The sequence below is a fragment of the Pimephales promelas genome, chromosome 18, assembly GCF_988280905.1.
Source record: "Pimephales promelas chromosome 18, fPimPro1.hap1.1, whole genome shotgun sequence".
Taxonomy (NCBI): domain Eukaryota; kingdom Metazoa; phylum Chordata; class Actinopteri; order Cypriniformes; family Leuciscidae; genus Pimephales; species Pimephales promelas.
Window position 1 is genome coordinate 26,785,426 of NC_142786.1, and position 17,101 is coordinate 26,802,526.

At 37.4% G+C, this 17,101-nt stretch overlaps 2 protein-coding genes across 2 annotated transcripts; one reads left to right on the forward strand and one right to left on the reverse strand.

Annotated features, from left to right (window-relative positions):
• Window positions 1-446: 446 nt before the first annotated feature.
• Window positions 447-13,874, reverse strand: pex1 (peroxisomal biogenesis factor 1). The gene is made up of 24 exons (XM_089123275.1): window positions 13,637-13,874; window positions 13,383-13,517; window positions 12,899-12,982; window positions 12,404-12,518; window positions 11,633-12,312; window positions 11,368-11,487; window positions 10,951-11,074; window positions 10,769-10,869; window positions 10,611-10,696; window positions 9,867-9,999; window positions 8,608-8,704; window positions 8,356-8,526; window positions 8,113-8,267; window positions 7,105-7,291; window positions 6,867-7,027; window positions 5,648-5,782; window positions 5,502-5,566; window positions 5,278-5,420; window positions 4,682-4,785; window positions 4,393-4,569; window positions 2,436-2,666; window positions 2,124-2,318; window positions 810-940; window positions 447-729 (listed from the first exon to the last, which is right to left on the reverse strand). Exons 1-24 carry the CDS (start codon window positions 13,742-13,744, stop codon window positions 645-647), a joined length of 3,723 nt encoding a protein of 1,240 aa, XP_088979401.1. The 5' UTR covers window positions 13,745-13,874; the 3' UTR covers window positions 447-644.
• A 490-nt stretch (window positions 13,875-14,364) lies between these two features.
• On the forward strand, window positions 14,365-16,628 carry otud6b (OTU deubiquitinase 6B). The gene is made up of 7 exons (XM_039680810.2): window positions 14,365-14,619; window positions 14,762-14,904; window positions 15,017-15,121; window positions 15,201-15,513; window positions 15,875-15,936; window positions 16,019-16,125; window positions 16,228-16,628. The coding sequence occupies exons 1-7, from the start codon at window positions 14,550-14,552 to the stop codon at window positions 16,310-16,312; spliced, it is 885 nt and encodes a 294-aa protein (XP_039536744.2). The 5' UTR covers window positions 14,365-14,549; the 3' UTR covers window positions 16,313-16,628.
• The last annotated feature ends 473 nt before the right edge of the window (window positions 16,629-17,101 follow it).

Below are 17,101 nucleotides of genomic sequence, written 5' to 3' on the forward strand. Positions count from 1 at the left end.
ATTTTCACCCTTTGTCTATAATTCAGCACAATAAACAGTTCTGGCTGTTGCTAGGATGCCAACTTTAACACGCCAATTGGCTTTCGGAGAGTAGGAATATACTGCCCCCAACTGGTTATGGTAAGAATCCCTTGTTATGCTGGAGAAACTTCAAACAGCAACAACATTGTCACATAAAAAAAAACACTAATTAGCATTCAAATTAATTATTTACTATCTCTAGGTATTGTCTTTTTTCAATATACACCATTTTCAGTTAAACTGAGACATGTGCAATCTATCTGAGGCACTGAAGAAATTAAACAGCCATCATAATTCCAAGAAGAATGTAATTTATTAAAAAGTTAATTAATTACATATTTAATATATATATACACATTGTTTTCTTTACATTATATTGCATCTAAGCAAATTTAACAAATACATCACTTGATAAACTAATTTTAATATGTTCAGTGCTACTGAAATCAAGTCATGTTTTTGATACATCCCTCTAATTAACATTAAAACATTGAAACTATGCATTTGCTCTTGAGGAGAAAAGTAGAAAAGCACAGAAAGTGTGATACAAACCAAATCGATCGAATCACACAAAAATTCACCTTCTAATGCCCCGAGCTGTATTAATTTATACAATACTCTCATTAAGCCAAGGTCACCCGCTGACCTGCTTTTAATGAAGCAGTTCTCTGAGACTTGCCTTCCTTAGAGGCTCCGAAAGACTCATATCTGCATAACCGAAAGAGAAAAATTCAGCAATGCAGTGGTGTGAATTGTGTAATTGAAGTGTGTAAAAACAGTGCACTCACAGTTCAGTGTATCTCCTCCAGTCTTCTCTGCTGACAGATGCTCTAGTGTTAGCCAAAGCGGTGGTCAGGTGAGTTTGGCATATGAGAGCGCCAGGCTTACTGGGGCCAGTCTGCACCAGAGAGGATTCATCCTATGAACACAAAAGAGCAGCAGATCTCATCTACTGAGCAGCTACACACTCTAACACAGTCTTCTGTCTGGATGGATGGGAAAACTAAATGGGTAGAATCAAATGGAAAGATGGATGGATGGGAAAACTATATAGATAGTATCATAAATGGACAGATGGACGGATGGACGGATGGGAACAATATATATAGTCATAAATGGATGGATGTATGGGTGGATGGGAAAACTATATACTGTAGATAGAATCATAAATGGACAGCTGGATGGACGGACGGACGGGAACAATATATATAGTCAAAAATGGATGGATGTATGGATGGATGGGAAAACTATATAGATATAGTAGTATAAATGTAAAAATATAGATGGACGGATGGATGGATGGATCGATGGAAACAATATATAGTCATAAATGGATGGATATATGGATGGATGGGAAAACTATATAGATAGAAACATAAATGGACAGATGGATGGACGGATGGATGGGAACAATATATATAGTCATAAATAGATGGATGTATGGATAGGGAAAACTCACTGAATGGACGGATGGATGGAGTGCATAGGAAAATAGCAGTGTATAGGAAAATGGATGGATGGATAAAAAACTAGATGGATAGAATGATGGATGGGAAAACTATGGATGGATGGATGGATGGATGGATAGGAAAACTAAATAGGTAGAATCAAATGGAAAGATGAATGGAAGGGAAAACTATATAGATAGAATCATAAATGGATGGATGTATGTATGGATGGGAAAACTCACTGAATGGATGGATGGAAAACTAGAGGGATATATCAATGCATAGGAAAATGGATGGATGGATAAAAAATTAGATGGATAGAATGATGGATGGGAAAGCTATAGATGGAATCATGAATGGGTGGATGGGAAAACTACATTGGATGGATGGATGGATGGGAAAGCTAGAGGGATATAGCAATGGATGGGATCATGGGAAAACTCACTGAAAGGATGGATGGAAAATTAGATAGAATGATGAATAGATAAATGGATGATGGATGGATGGGTAAAAAAACAAAAAGATGTAACACATGTAGGTCAACCATTGATACATTTTGGGTATAAAAACCAAAAAACTAGTTATTTAAATTTTGTTTTTATACCCATCCATCCATCATCCATAGATGGACAATGTACGAGGAAGGCAACTGACCGCGTTTTTGCGGTAACTGTTCTTAACGGTGCTGACTTCTGCTCGGAGGCGTTCTGAATGCTCATGGGTCAGTTCCTGAAAGCCATCTTGCAGACAGGACATAAAAAGGGGGGCGTGACAGGAGCTTGGATCCCTCATTGACGCCCCTGTCAGGTCGGGGGCAGTCGAATTGGCTCCAGACTGGTACTGAGAATTCTGGGAGCAGAACAGAATGTGAGAGTCTCATAAGAAGCTCAAAAGTATTCAATTATCATAGGAATGACATATAATCAATTATTTTTAAATATAAAATTTGTAAATTTAGAGTCGCACCAATTCAGATAGAGACTGGTTATCCATTTCAGACTCAAAGGAGCTGCCGAAGTAAAGGCGCCAGATGTTGTGACGTGGGTCCTCAGGAGGGAGTTCACTGGGGTCCAGCAGAACCATAGAGTGCTCTAGCCCTGCGTCCCCCTCTCCAGCTGAGTCATCTGACCCGCTGCTGTGGTTCAGGAAGATCAGGGACGAGAGGCTGAAATCACTGTCTGACCCTGAGCCCAGATCCTATAAAGCAGCAGAGAGAGTCTGATTCACACACAAGCTGTAAATTTACTACTTTTTATATCATTTCTAAATCTAGTGTAGTTGTAAGACTGTTATTGACCATTTTGATATTATCAGCACTGATCACTTGGACAATTGTATATTGTATTTATATAAATATTTTGAGTGAATTTTTGTGTACATGTTAATTTCAACACATATGAGCATGTCTTGATTGTATATGACATGTATATACACAACTCATATGTATTTCAACTATCACAGAAATAAATTATATTTTAAAATATATTAAAATAGAAAAGTTATTTTAACTGTAATTTGTAAATAATATTTCACAATATTACAGTTTTCACTGTATTTTTGATCAAATAAAATGTAGACTTGGTGAGCAAGAGTCATCAAAAACATTTCAAAATCTAACCGACCCAAAATTTTGAACAATAGTATATACAGTATGTTGACCATTGGCCACTGGTCTTTAGATATGGGCATCAGCCACTGAAAAACCCATGTAGGTCAACCACTGATCATGTGGTTAGAGTGATATACACTCACCTAAAGTATTATTAGGAATACCTGTTCAATTTCCCATTAATGCAATTATCTCATCAACCAATTACATGGCAGTTGGTATGCATTTAGGGGTGTGGTCCTGGTCAAGACAATTTCCTGAACTCCAAACTGAATGTCAGAATGGGAAAGAAAGGTGATTTAAGCAATTTTGAGCGTGGCATGGTTGTTGGTGCCAGATGGGCCAGTCTGAGTATTTCACAATCTGTTCAGTTACTGGGATTTTCACGCATAACCATTTCTAGGGTTTACAAAGAATGGTGTGAAAAGGGAAAAACATCCAGTATACGGCAGTCCTGTGGGCGAAAATGCCTTGTTGATGCTTGAGGTCAGAAGAGAATGGGCCGACTGATTCAAGCTGATAGAAGAGCAACTTTGACTGAAATAACCACTCGTTACAACCGAGGTATGCAGCAAAGCATTTGTGAAGCCACAACACGGACAATCTTGAGGCGGATGGGCTACAACAGCAAAAGACCCCACCGAGTACCACTCATCTCCACTACAAATAGGAAAAAGAGGCTGGAAGACTTCAAGACAGGAAAAATGTTGCCTGGTCTTGATTTCTGTTGAGATGGCAGAGTCAGAATTTGGCGTAAACAGAATGAGAACTTGGATCCATCATGCCTTGTTCCCACTGTGCAGGCTGGTGGTGGTTTTTTTGACGCACTTTAGGCCCCTTAGTGCCAATTGGGCATCGTTTAAATGCCACGGCCTACCTGAGCATTGTTTCTGACCATGTCCATCCCTTTATAGCCACCATGTACCCATCCTCTGATGGCTACTTCCAGCAGGATAATGCACCATGTCACAAAGCTCATTTCAAATAGCTTTCTGACAAACTGTACTGAAATGGCCCCCATAGTCACCAGATCTCAACCCAATAGAGCATCTTTGGGATGTGGTGGAATGGGAGCTTCGTGCCCTGGATGTGCATCCCACAAATCTCCATCAACTGCAAGATGCTATCCTATCAATATGGGCCAACATTTCTAAAGAATTCTTTCAGCACCTTGTTGAATCAATGCCACATAGAATTAAGGCAGTTCTGAAGGCGAAAGGGGGTCAAACACAGGATTAGTATGGTGTTCCTAATAATCCTTCAGGTGAGTGTACAGTATGTATGGGTCAATGTTTGAGTTTGTGTGTAACTCACATGCAGAAGGTTGGGCCCCAGGCTGCTATGGATGACCTCTAGCTGAGCGTTATAGAGAAGGGCCTTTAGGTCGGCTCCAGTGAACAGCTCTGTTGCCACAGCAATCTGCTCCAAGTCCACATCTGCAGCCAGCGGCACAGAATGAGTTAAAGCCCTCAGGATCTCCAGTCGTGCCTCCTGATGGACAGATATGTATCCGTGAATTAATAGTGAAAGTCTTTTAGGAATAAAGATGGTGTAAAATTATCTTTAGGTGTAAAACCGTTGTGCGCCAGAAAAAAATGCTGACCCGATCAGGAGGAGGGCAATAGAGAGACTTGTCCAGTCGCCCAGGTCTCAAGAGAGCAGGATCAATCAGGTCAGGACGACTGGTGGCAGCCAACACATACACCCCTGGAATAAAAAAAACTATGCAGAGATCTCACAAATACAACAATGCAATCTTAAAAAAAATATTATATATATATATATATATATATATATATATAAATAAATAAATATATGTATATATATATATATAAAATCATAAAAAACTATTCTCAAGTCACATAATTGGCTTTGCTCTACAGTCTCAGTCTTGGTCTCAGCATTTATTATTAAAATGTCAAACATTTTACAATATGACTATTTTACTGTTATTTTTTACTAAATAAATGCAGCCTTAATGCAGGATAATTCTGTCAAAAAGTTAATCTTACCAATCCCGGACTTTTGAACGGTAGTGTATATATAAACCTTAACATAAATCTGCTTTTACATTTTATTTGTCAACTACCCACTTACTCAAAGATCAACAAACTGAGACCATTAAGCTGGTCAAAATGGAACAACCTCAGGTTGAAGCCAAGTAAATGTGTGAGCATTTGATCTTCAACCCTGATGTACCTGTCAGTCCTTCCACTCCATCCAGCTGAGTAAGTAGCTGATTAACCACACGGTCAGTGACCCCTGTGTTGTCATGGCCTCTTCGAGGGGCCAGAGAGTCAAACTCATCAAAGAACAGTATGCACGGCTTAGCTTGTTGAGCCCTGCAGCAACACAGACACACATTTGGTGATGACTTTAGTAAACTGCTACTATATTTCATAAAGAAGAGCATTCAGACAGACCTCTGAAACACATCTCTAACTGCCTGCTCACTGGCACCAATATACTTGCTGAGGAGTTCGGGACCCTGGAGAAACACATAGGACATCACAATGCATTAGGACATTCAAATTTGACGTCAACATACATACTGTACACTTTCCCTTACCTTGATGCTGATGAAGTTCATGCCGCTCTCTTTGGCCACAGCTCCAGCTAGTAAAGTCTTGCCTGTACCAGGAGCGCCAAAAAGCAGCACACCAGAGCACTGACGCATGGGAAGACTGGAGAAGAGCAGCGGGTACTGGACACAACATGACACATCAGATTATTACTTCAACCACACATGAATAGGGATATATAAATGAAAATTCTTTGGTTAATAGAAAAAAAAATAATGAGGGAACTCTATGTCTGTCCCAGTCCTTATGATCACTGGTAAATGGTTTCTGTCACAGAAATCAATTTATAGACATAGATGAATTCATATTTTGAATTAGTACATTTAAACAATTATACTTGGTGTCTCGAATAACATTAAAAATATGACCTGAGCAGTGTTATTTTATTATTATTGAAAATACTAAAATACCGTTTCAGTTTTTGTTCATTTTAGTTTTTTTATTTAAAATGTTTTGTTTTAACTTTATTTTATTTTTTAAACTTTGTTATTTTAATTATTATTTTTTTAACTGTGTCTATATAGTTTTTATTAATTTTAATGTATTAGTTTTAAGTTGATTAAGATTGTTATTTTAATGTTTGAAGTAACATTTCCTTGGCATCTAGTTATTTAAAAACATTTTTTTAATTTTAGTTAGGATTTATTTTTATGGTTTTAGTATTAGTTAATGATAATGACACTGATTTGAGAACAGACAGACCAGTATTTTCTTCCTGACTTGTTAGGAACACAAGCACTCACAAATTAGAAATAGAATTAAATGGAATTTGCTTTCAACAGCAAAGCAAAACTTGAAATATTTTGATTCAAATCAATTCCATGAAAAAAAAAAGTTAGTTAGTTCAGTTTGACACTTTTTAACACACTCTTTAACACAGATTTGAAACCAGTCTAGTTGATTCGCCAAATCTTCTTGCACGTGAACTTTTTTTTTAATTTATAAAAGATGGTCTTACACTGAAATGAACAAATAAAAATAAATGTCCACACACTGAAATTAAACCCGCAAAATATATTTATAAACAGGCCAATGTTTCGAACCAATCAGGCACAATCTACAATTTCAGTGTTATTTTTATTTGTTCATTTATTGTTATCTTTTTGTACTGTACCTGAGCCCAATTTTGGTTTTAGATGTGCCCATCTTTTTTGTATTTTGATTCTTACACTGAAATGGACATTTTGTGCACAACAGCTGCCATACCTTAGCTGGCAGCAGTATGATGTCCATCAGGAGCTGCCGTGCCTGATGAAGTCCGCCAATACACTCCATGCCGGCCCCGGTGGGGGCCTGCAGCTGAGCCCCCCAGAGGGAGGGCGGGGTGAAGCCCTGAAGGGCCTGTCTGAAGTCCTTATAGCTCAAATCTGTAGAACCAGAAAACTTAAGATTTCAGAAAAACAGCTGAATCATAGAAGGATATGAAATTAGATACAGCACTGGCCTTCAGAGACGCCATTGTTTCTGCTGTGTAAAGTGTTGGCATGGATGGCCCTCTTGAGCAGCAGGTTCAGGTCTTGTGGCATGAAGCCCTCAGTTTCCTTGGCAACACTGTCCAGGTCAAGAGTAATTGGACAATCCAGGAAGTTCTTTTTCACTATCAAAGACCTCAGAATCTCAACCCTTTGAGCCTACAAAGAGTTGAAAAAAAAAAAAAAAAAACTAAGCAAAAAACACATAAAACTAAATATATATTAAGATCATTTAATATATATATTTTTAAATTATAATTTATATTAAGATAAATATTTGATTGTGCTAACGTGAAACTATTGCAAGTATACTTCAGATACAAATATCTTGCATGTAAAGACTGATATTATACAGAGATCATACTATCCTTACTAATAGTTATACTTAAACCCATTTTAGGCGTAATATAAAAAAGTGCATTGTGCAATAAAGTAGTACTCCAAAGAAAGTTTAATTTTAACATTTATATCAGTAAAATCTCAAGCGATATGTAAGTAAATATGTGAATGGTTTGTAGTTTACTTTTTTCAATAGGATAGTCTTGACTAGTCAGACTTTTTACTGTAGGTATAAAGACTGCAGCTTGTTCTGGCAGGGATTCAATAAGCAAATTCAGAGACTTTCTCATCTAAAAATCCCACCTTTGAAATCCAAATGTTTTTGTTATATTGCGGTAGGGCTGCATGATTAATCTAAAAAAAAAAACTAAAATAGTGATATGGCCATTAAAATATAAAAATGAAGAAATTAAGACATTAAAATATAAGTATTATAATTTTAAAGTTTAAAATTATAATTATTGTGTTTGTTGAATATAATTATCATATTTATAAATCTATAGTCCTATTGATATATAATTTAATAAAAAAAAACAATTTGGGCCAAATTGTGCACCGTAACCCTGGAACTTTTTTAATTTTTCCTTTGATTTTTTTTTACCTAAATCATGTAGTCCTGGATTGAAGTTTCATGAACCCACCTGATCTGGTGTTTGGATCTTGCAGAAGCTTTGGAAGAAGTGTGAGCCCTGCACCGCAGTCAGAGTCTGATGAAGGGAATGTTCACTCTGTGCCGTGACCATCAGAGCTATGAGACTGGAGCGCACCACCATCTCATCCACCAAATCCCTCAGACCTGAAGGAGAACGAGCAAAGTAAACACATCCATTAGATGATTTCTCACAGAGATTCATGTAGAGCCAGGCACATCTGTTATGTCTTACTCTGTGCAATGTGCTGCCGCAGTACGGCCTCTGGCCCATGCTCGTGCTCAGGTGAGGTCGCAGCACCGGTCACGTGATCCAAGTCATCCAGCAGGACCGCTGAAGGTTGTCTCCAAACTGCCTGCTCGAAAACCTCTTCCAACCTCTGTCTGATTTTGTCTGCTCTCTTACCTGAGAAATATGATTGATAAAGACAAAAATGTAATTAAGTTTACAAACATTTCTTACACACTTCCATCCTTTCTTGCCTACCTTTTAGTGTTTTGCAGTCCACAACTTGAATGTGGACGTCCAGCTCTTCACTGGCCTTTCGACACAGCGCTCTAGATAGAGAAGATTTTCCACTGCCCTGTGGAGAAAAGCAAGAAATTGATCACATACATCCTCTTTTCTTTGTTTTACGATATAAGTCAACAACACATCTCCTTGATTGTTTTCTGCATTTCCAAAAAAGTCACAAAATTTGACATCAGTGTAAAGTCATCAAGTGCATGGGAGCGATTGCTACATTTATCAATTAAACAATGTAGACTTTAAAACTTGCTACTTAGAACGCCACCTGATGTCATGCATAGATGTTTAACCCTGAATTTCAATTCAAATTAACACCATTCAAAAGTTTGAAGTCAGTATTTTTTTTTTAAAGACATTAATATTTTAGTAAGGGTGCATTAAATTGTAAATACAAATGGCAGTAAATACAGTACATTTATGTTTGTTACAAAAGATTTCTATTTGAAATAAATGCTTTTCTTTTAAAATATTTTGATGAATATTTTAAAAGAAAAGCATTTATTTCAAATAGAAATCTTTTGTAACATACATAAATGTACTGTATCCTGTAAAATTCTCACATTTCCACAAAAAATAAAATAGAAAAATTTAAAATGTATTAACATAGAAAACAGTTATTTCAAATTGCAATAGTATTTCACAACATTACTGTTTTTACTGTATTTTTGATCGTAAATGGTTTTTAAATGATTTTTGAAGTAAATGGAGCCTTGTTGAGCATAAGTACTTATTCTAAAGGGGTAGTTCACTTTAAAAAAAAACGTTTGCTGATAATTTACTCACCCCCATGTCATACAAGATATCCATGTCATTCTTTCTTCAGTCGAAAAGAAATGTAGGTTTTTGATGAAAACATTCCAGGATTTTTGGTTACCAGTAAAGTGCATTATATGGAGAAAAATCCTGGAATCAAAAACATTTTCTTTTTTCTTTTCATTATTTTCATATTTCTTTTCAACTGAAGAAAGAAAGACGTGGACATCTTGGATGACATGGGGGTGAGTAAATTATCAGCAAAAGTTTTTTTAAAGGTGAACCACTCCTTTAAAAACATAGAAAAATATTACAGACCGCAAACTTTAGAACAGTATGAAACCTGATAGTTATGATCTTAATAAATATTCTCGTTTGATAATCGTATACCTGCAAAAAACAATTACTTGCATAATATCCCACATTGTACATTGAAAGGGCCATAGCATAAGCGTGAAGGTTACCTTTGCACCTGTGATGAGTAGAGCTCCACTCCTCAGTCCACGTCCCGTGGAGACCAGCTCACGCGACAGAGAACCTCCCATTAGAGCATGAGAGATGTGCTCGAAAGCAGACCTGCTGATGTCCTCTACCCCACTGAGCAAACAGATTCAACAATCACATGCAACAAAGAAAAACTATACTGACTCAAAAGAACGTAAATGCTTGACGAATTGATATTAGAGCTGCACGATTCTGGATAAGTTGAGAATAACAATTGTGATTGCGATTCTACCACGATTCTGAACAGACAACTAAACTTATTTACTAGAGGTTCTGATCAAATTTAAATAGCTGCAGTCAATTTAAAAACATTTAATTAATTAATTTGTCTGAATTGAATGATTCAATAACTCACCCATAAAGACTTGATTGGTTGAATCAGCGTTTTTGAATGAATCTCTTTAACGAATGATTCAATGACAAATACACCGTTTTAACATTCACTCTTGTGATGTAATTGATAGGAGTTTTGCTCTATTTTGTCAACCATAGACATCAGTGTTTATATCCGAACTATAAACTTTTATCCCAGTACTTCTGAATATTCTGGTGTGATTTTGTCAAAGTATTAATAGACTTAGGAGAATTGTTGTCATTTAGAAATAAGATTGCATGGGTGTTTGAATCGAGATCTTTTAGCGAATAATTGTGCATCTCTAATCGACATTTCCTCATTTTAAAAAAGAATATGAATATGAGCATACCCAAGAGAGCTGAGGGAGGGAAAGCCAAGGTCTTCATTATCATCACCAGCACCACTGTGGTCAGAATATTGTGGCTCTCTGACAATCTGAACAGAGATTGAGCTGGTTTGTTGAGCATGCATGAGAAGTCTTTTTTTTTAAATGATATGTCTTTATACCTGCACGTCTGTTTTCTTAAGTAAACTGGATGATAGAAAGAACATCTCATCATCTTGCTGTTGCTCAGGTTTTAGCACAGTCAAGACAAACTCTTCTTTTCCTGAGAAGAGAAAAACACAGAATAGTCTGTAATAGTTGTAAAATTAATGAAAACATAGATTTTTAGGGTTCTTCCTCACACCTTCAGCACAAGGTAGGAGAATGACATTAGTGCGTCCGGTCAGACAGGTCAAAGGTTGATGGCTCTGAGCATGCAGCCAGTTGAGGAATGCAGACTGAATATCTTCTTCTTTTTCACTTTCTGCCTGCAGACAAAAACAGGGAATAACTTTACAATACAATATTTTGTACGGGGTGGTGATGGCGGAGTGGAAAAGACACGTGCCTTTGGTGTGAGAAACCAGAGTTTGAATCCACTGTGAGACGCCAATGTGTCCCTGAGCAACACCTAGTTGCTCCAGAGGCGTGCGACCTCTGACATATATAAAAAAATGCAAGTCGCTTTGGATAAAAGCGTCAGCTAAATGAATAAATGTAAAAAATGTAAATGTTTTCATTACCTGACAACATAAAGCACTAGTCTGAAAGAAAATCTTACCAACGGTAGTAATGGGCGAACCATGACTGCTTCTGCTACTCTTGGCAATGATTTTAAAGGCTGAATCCTCACCGCCGAGTGAGGTTCAATCTTCAAATGCCTTTGCAGCACCCTTGGGATCTGAAACAACAAAGAAAACTTAACAAGATTTTTACTAGGGATGCAAAATATATCTGTACTATATCGGTTATTCGCCTGTATTTGCTATGTGTTTGTATTGGTTGGTTCCAACATATATAATTGAACTGGAACTTTAGTAACTTACCCAAACCTTCCCAGAGTAAATTTCTTCACATTTATGGAATTTCTGGTCTTCCTGCAGCCTTTTCACATTATGACAAAGCATCCTGACCACAACAGCGTTCTCCTTACATTCCTCTGCGTCTTTCCCTTTTTGAGGTCCATCTCTGATTTTCTTCTTCTCCATGGCCTGTTTGACTTTCTCCCTGAGTTCTTTAGGAGAAAGGATCTTTGAAAGTCTACCATATGTTAAGGCAGACTGCCCTGGATTCCAGTTCTCTTGTTCTTGCAGGTTCCATGGCAGTATATGGACATCTCCATGAGAAGAGCCTAAATGGCTGACAGAGCTAGGAGGAGTTCCACATGTTCTGAGGATACAGTCATTCAGGATGGTGGGAATTGTGGGAACTGTGAGATTCTCCTTTGCAGGCTCAAATCCTCGTGTAAACAAGTATCTAAACAAGCTTTTCAGATCAGTTATACCTATGCCTTCATTCTGACTCTCAAGGTGACCACTGAGGGGTTCCCGATGGACGAATGAGCTGGAGGAAGACGTGACATCAACGATCTGGTGTTGTAGATGTTGACTTGGCTCCACTGATCGAGTTTGGTGGAGTTGATCATTTCCTGGATGTAGTTTTGGAGAGACAACGAGCTCAGTGAACTGCTCCAGTCGGCCATAAGGAACAGATGGAGATAGGGACGCTAAAAATATAATTATCATTAGTGTACATTTATCAGTTCATACTCAATGACAGCATCAATGAGACAGATCTTTAAAATAGGGCAGACGGACCTATCCTGATATAGATGACGGTGTACTGGTCCACCCATACAGGGAACACACCATCCCTGAAGACCACTCGGATCTGATCTAGAAGTTGCTGCTCCAGAACATTGCTGTGCAGCTCCTGCGAACAAAGTTCATTCACAACCCATTTTACTTGATCTAATGTGTTTGTGTAAAGTAAAAAAGGCGCTCAATGAAAATATATTTTATTGACTGGGTCATGAAATGTAAGTGTTTCATACCAAAACTGAGCCAGATGCAGATGTTTGCAGTGGATTGTGAAGGACTAACTTTGTTGTTCTTTAAGAATGATACGCATTGGTGAATCGTGCAAAATAAGACCAGTAATGTGCATCATGAAAGAAAATTAGGTCCCTTTAGATTTCAAGTAGACTTTGAAAGATGTGTGATTTCGATTTATATGGACATATACCACTATATATCAACTAAACATCTCCTTGGGACTGAAGACAGAGATAAATGATGCCACTGTGGTCTCACCAGGATCTCCCAGTCATCTGGAGACAGAGGCTCTACGAACACCTGCTGCACTGACTGCACCTGATGACATGGCCGCAGATACCCCTAAAACACATCACAACCATGTTACATGTATATACATCAGTGCAGATACCCCTAAAACACATCACAACCATGTTACATGTATCTACATCAGTGCTTCTCAACATTTTTGACTCCAAAGCCCATCATTGTCCACAGCAATATTCAAAGGCCTCCTGACTTTTCCTGTTGGTCATGATTTAATTGTAAAAATGTATGTTCATAAAAATATATTTAATGTATGTAAAAAATGTATGTTCATAAAAATATATTTTAAAAAATATTTATATTTTTTTTTTCTTATTTTAAATCCTTTTGAGTACCTTGTGTGCCCGGGTCCCTTGGTTGAGAAAAACGTATCTACAACCATGCTACATCAAATCACTTCACAGTCATATGCAACACATCTTAACCAGTGGCAAACCTGTTCTCCCTCCTTGAGCCCAAGTTTCTCTCCCAGCTGTCTGCTGATCTCAACTCGGTCCTCTGGACCTGAAGACCTGATCCAGCTGAGGAACACGGGTGCAGAAACACCCCATGACAGCTCCAGGATCTGGTTCTGACATCACATTAATGATGCATGACGCTCAAAACATTCAGAACTTTACATGATATGGAAGGTAAACATACAGTACAATAGCATTTTTAGAATTATGAAGCAACTAGCTAGACACGAACCTCATGAAGACAGAGATGAGTGGCGAAGTTTGATGACAGATGAAGAAAGCAGTTTTTGGAGTTATTGAAGACCAGAGTGACAGGTTGAATCCCTTGGCTTCCCAACATTGCCCGCAAGGCTGCAGAAACCTCGCTCCTACTACAAAATTATACCTTATTGAAGTTAATATGTGGTATTAAAGTCAGCATGCTAAGAACTGTCAATGTCAACATGAATTGCACTTCAGACCCATGGAGCCGCGTGTCGATCAGTAATATAAGCGTCGTTTGAACGAACAGTTTCGATTAGCTGCGTCTGGCAGTGTTGCCAGATTTCAATCGGAAAACTAGCAACACAGACTGATTAAAGCGACTTAGCACAACAAAAATGATTCTGAAAATAACCCCCAAAAAATGCAACTCACGACCCTACTGTCTATGCTCACGACTATCTATTTTTATTAGTGACTTTATTAATAAAGAAGCGGCAACCCTTTTGCAACTGGACATTGATTTCAAAATAATCGCATTTACCCAGAAATTACGACGAATAAATAATAAGGATCAAATAATAACGTTTTTAAGGTAACGTTACTTTGTAAACTACTGGTTTAAGTTAGTGTAAATTACTGGCTATATATTCTGCCATTTTATCCCATTGTATCAAATACCGAAAGGTCTAGGTTTCTAAGACTTTTATTTTGAAATCTTCACATCCCGGATATGAGTTCAGTATCTGTGTTCCCATTGAATCCGTGCGTGTGTGACTTGCAGTTGTAGATCTGAAAAAAACAACAACTGGTTTTTATGAGTTGAAAACCCAAATTCAGTCCTTACTGTTAAATAAGTAAACCTGATGGATACGAATAATGTATTTTTCCTTTAGATACTTTTTGCACATATTTTATTGCTGTGAATATTAGGTAAATTTGACATGGAGGAAGTGGAGTCAGCAGAGGAGCTGTTAGCCAAACAGCAACGCAAGGAAAAGAAAGACCTGCAAGGTAAGAAAACATGTCACGATTACTATATCTATCAATATTACAAGACAAATTTCCTTTGAAATATCACAAAATGCTTTGTATGGGTTAAAAACGAAACATAAAAGTACACAATATCAAATATTGATATATTTTCATGCCATAGCAAAAATACAAACTATGAAAAATGCTGTTCCCAAAAATGATAAGAAGAGGAGGAAACAGCTGACAGAAGACATAGCCAAACTAGAGACTGAACTCGATCAAAAACACGAAAATGAGCTCAAACATCTTCAGAACTCTTCCTCGGTAAGTCAAACCTTGTTAGAATATGTTAAAACACCCTACATAGAAACCAGACACATCAACTAGATACACATGACTGCAGCTCACTCATTCTGATATCATGGATTGTTCCAAGGTGAAGGAGGTTTCAAATGCATTGGAATCTGTGAGTTTGGCAAACAGTGAGGAAAAAACGGATCCTAGCAAACCAAGTCGGACATCCAAAGCCCAGAAGAAGCGAGTGAGTTATTTTAATCATAAGGTGACTGTACTTACCTGCATCTATTTTGAAACACTGAAAATTCTTGGTGTTTTTTTAGGACAAAAAGGCTGCTCTTGAGAAGGAGAGGGAGGTCCGGATTGCTGAAGCGGAAGTGGAGAATCTCAGCGGCTCCCGTCATCAGGAGGGTCTGAAGCTGAGACAGAAGCTGGTGGAGAAGCACCTGCAGATCCGAGAGATCTCTTCTGACGGTCACTGCATGTACCGCGCTGTGGAAGATCAGCTGATGGAGAGAAGCACCAAACTCAGCCTCAAAGAACTCCGGGCTCAAACAGCTCAGTACATGAGGAGCCATGCAGACGACTTCCTCCCGTTCCTCACTAACCCTGATTCAGGAGACATGTACACTGAAGGTGAATGCCAGACTCTGTGCCATACACTTCAGTAGATAGATCTTCAGTGTCAAATGATCCTTCAGAAAGCATTCAAATATGCTGATCTGTTGCAAATATCTGTGTTGCTGATTTTTTTTTTTTTTCCGAAAAAAAGAAAAGAAAAATTTTGTAATATTACAAATGTTTCTTTTGATTTCTAACACAATTTAATGGGTGTTTTCAACCAAAAATTCACTGTCAATTCAATGTCATTCAAAACACCTGAGACTTTCGTTTATCTTCAGAACACAAATGAAAATATTTTTGTCTTAAGCTAAATTCTTGTTGTTACGTGCCAGAATGGATTCTGTTGTTAACTGTAGATAAATTTTTACTTTAGATGAGTTTGAGAAATACTGCAATGATGTTGCAGACACAGCTGCTTGGGGTGGACAGTTAGAGGTAAGAATACCAGCCATTTATTCCAACAAACGACATTCAATTTTGATATTTAACATTAATTTTGATATTTTCTCCATGACAGTTAAAAGCCCTTTCTCAGGTCCTCCAGCTACCGATAGAAGTCATTCAGGCAGAATCCCCCTCTATTATTATTGGTGAAGATTATGACAAGCCACCAATCACATTAATGTAAATAACTCGAGTTGTATTTTTATATATTTCAAATTAATATTCTGTGCATAAGCACAACCCCTACTGCTGTACTAAAGTTTGTTTCTCTGTCTCTTTCAGTTATATGCGGCATGCTTATGGACTTGGTGAGCACTACAACTCTGTGGAGCCTCTGAAAGATTTGGCAAATGAGGAAGAGGGTTGACCCAGGCACTGATGCACATTAATATATGCATCTGTGCATAGTTATCCCGTAGAAATGGACCTTCTGGAGTTTGATTCTATTTTGCTAGGATAAGTGGAATTAAAGTTGTTCAGTCAGGATGCTCATAGAAGATGCTGCTGGTGACTTCAGTTGCATTGGACAAGTTTAATGAAATAGTCCATGCTTCACTGTGTTATTTATGAATATACTGCTATGTACTTTGTGTTATTCGTGGAAAGCTGCATATCTGCAAGTCATTTGTTCTAAAAGGTGCTGGATCATGCTTATGTCATTGAATAAAAAGAACAGAACTTTCTATCAACGTCAACAAGTTTTTGTCTTAATGGCACATTCTCCTTCTTTAAAATGGGGTTTTTGGCCAACAGAAAAAACACATTAGTGACCGGTTTCACAGACAAGGTTTAAGACTAGTCAAAATCATATTATGAACTTCACAAGATCACATCACAACTTCATTATAATTTTGACATACTAATATATTCAATTATTTGAAGAAAAAAAAGCCTTTTCTGATAACAAAAATGTACATTTTAATATTTAGCTGTGTTTGCTCATAACCTTGTCACTACATGATTTCCCCCATTTAAAAAAAAATAAATGTAAAATTATGAAGAAATAACATTATTTGAAAACTTTCAAAAGCATGATAAAATGTCATTCCATTATATTTGGTTTAATATTTACTTCTAAAATAAAAATACAGTAATGCTATCACACAAATCAGGGATTTAACAGACTTTAGACTTTAAGGTTGTACAAATCGCAAAG

Bases quoted from the DNA above. Each gene is read 5' to 3' on its own strand.
- otud6b (XM_039680810.2), top strand. From the start codon at position 14,550: ATGGAGGAAGTGGAGTCAGCAGAGGAGCTGTTAGCCAAACAGCAACGC. The intron at 14,905-15,016 runs GTAAGTCAAACC...GATTGTTCCAAG, and splicing joins ATCTTCAGAACTCTTCCTCG to GTGAAGGAGGTTTCAAATGC. The intron at 16,126-16,227 runs GTAAATAACTCG...TGTCTCTTTCAG, and splicing joins AAGCCACCAATCACATTAAT to TTATATGCGGCATGCTTATG.
- pex1 (XM_089123275.1), bottom strand. From the start codon at position 13,744: ATGTTGGGAAGCCAAGGGATTCAACCTGTCACTCTGGTCTTCAATAAC. The intron at 10,870-10,950 runs GTGTGAGGAAGA...TTCTCTTCTCAG, and splicing joins TCTCCTACCTTGTGCTGAAG to GAAAAGAAGAGTTTGTCTTG. The intron at 8,705-9,866 runs GTAACCTTCACG...TTTTCTCCACAG, and splicing joins TACTCATCACAGGTGCAAAG to GGCAGTGGAAAATCTTCTCT.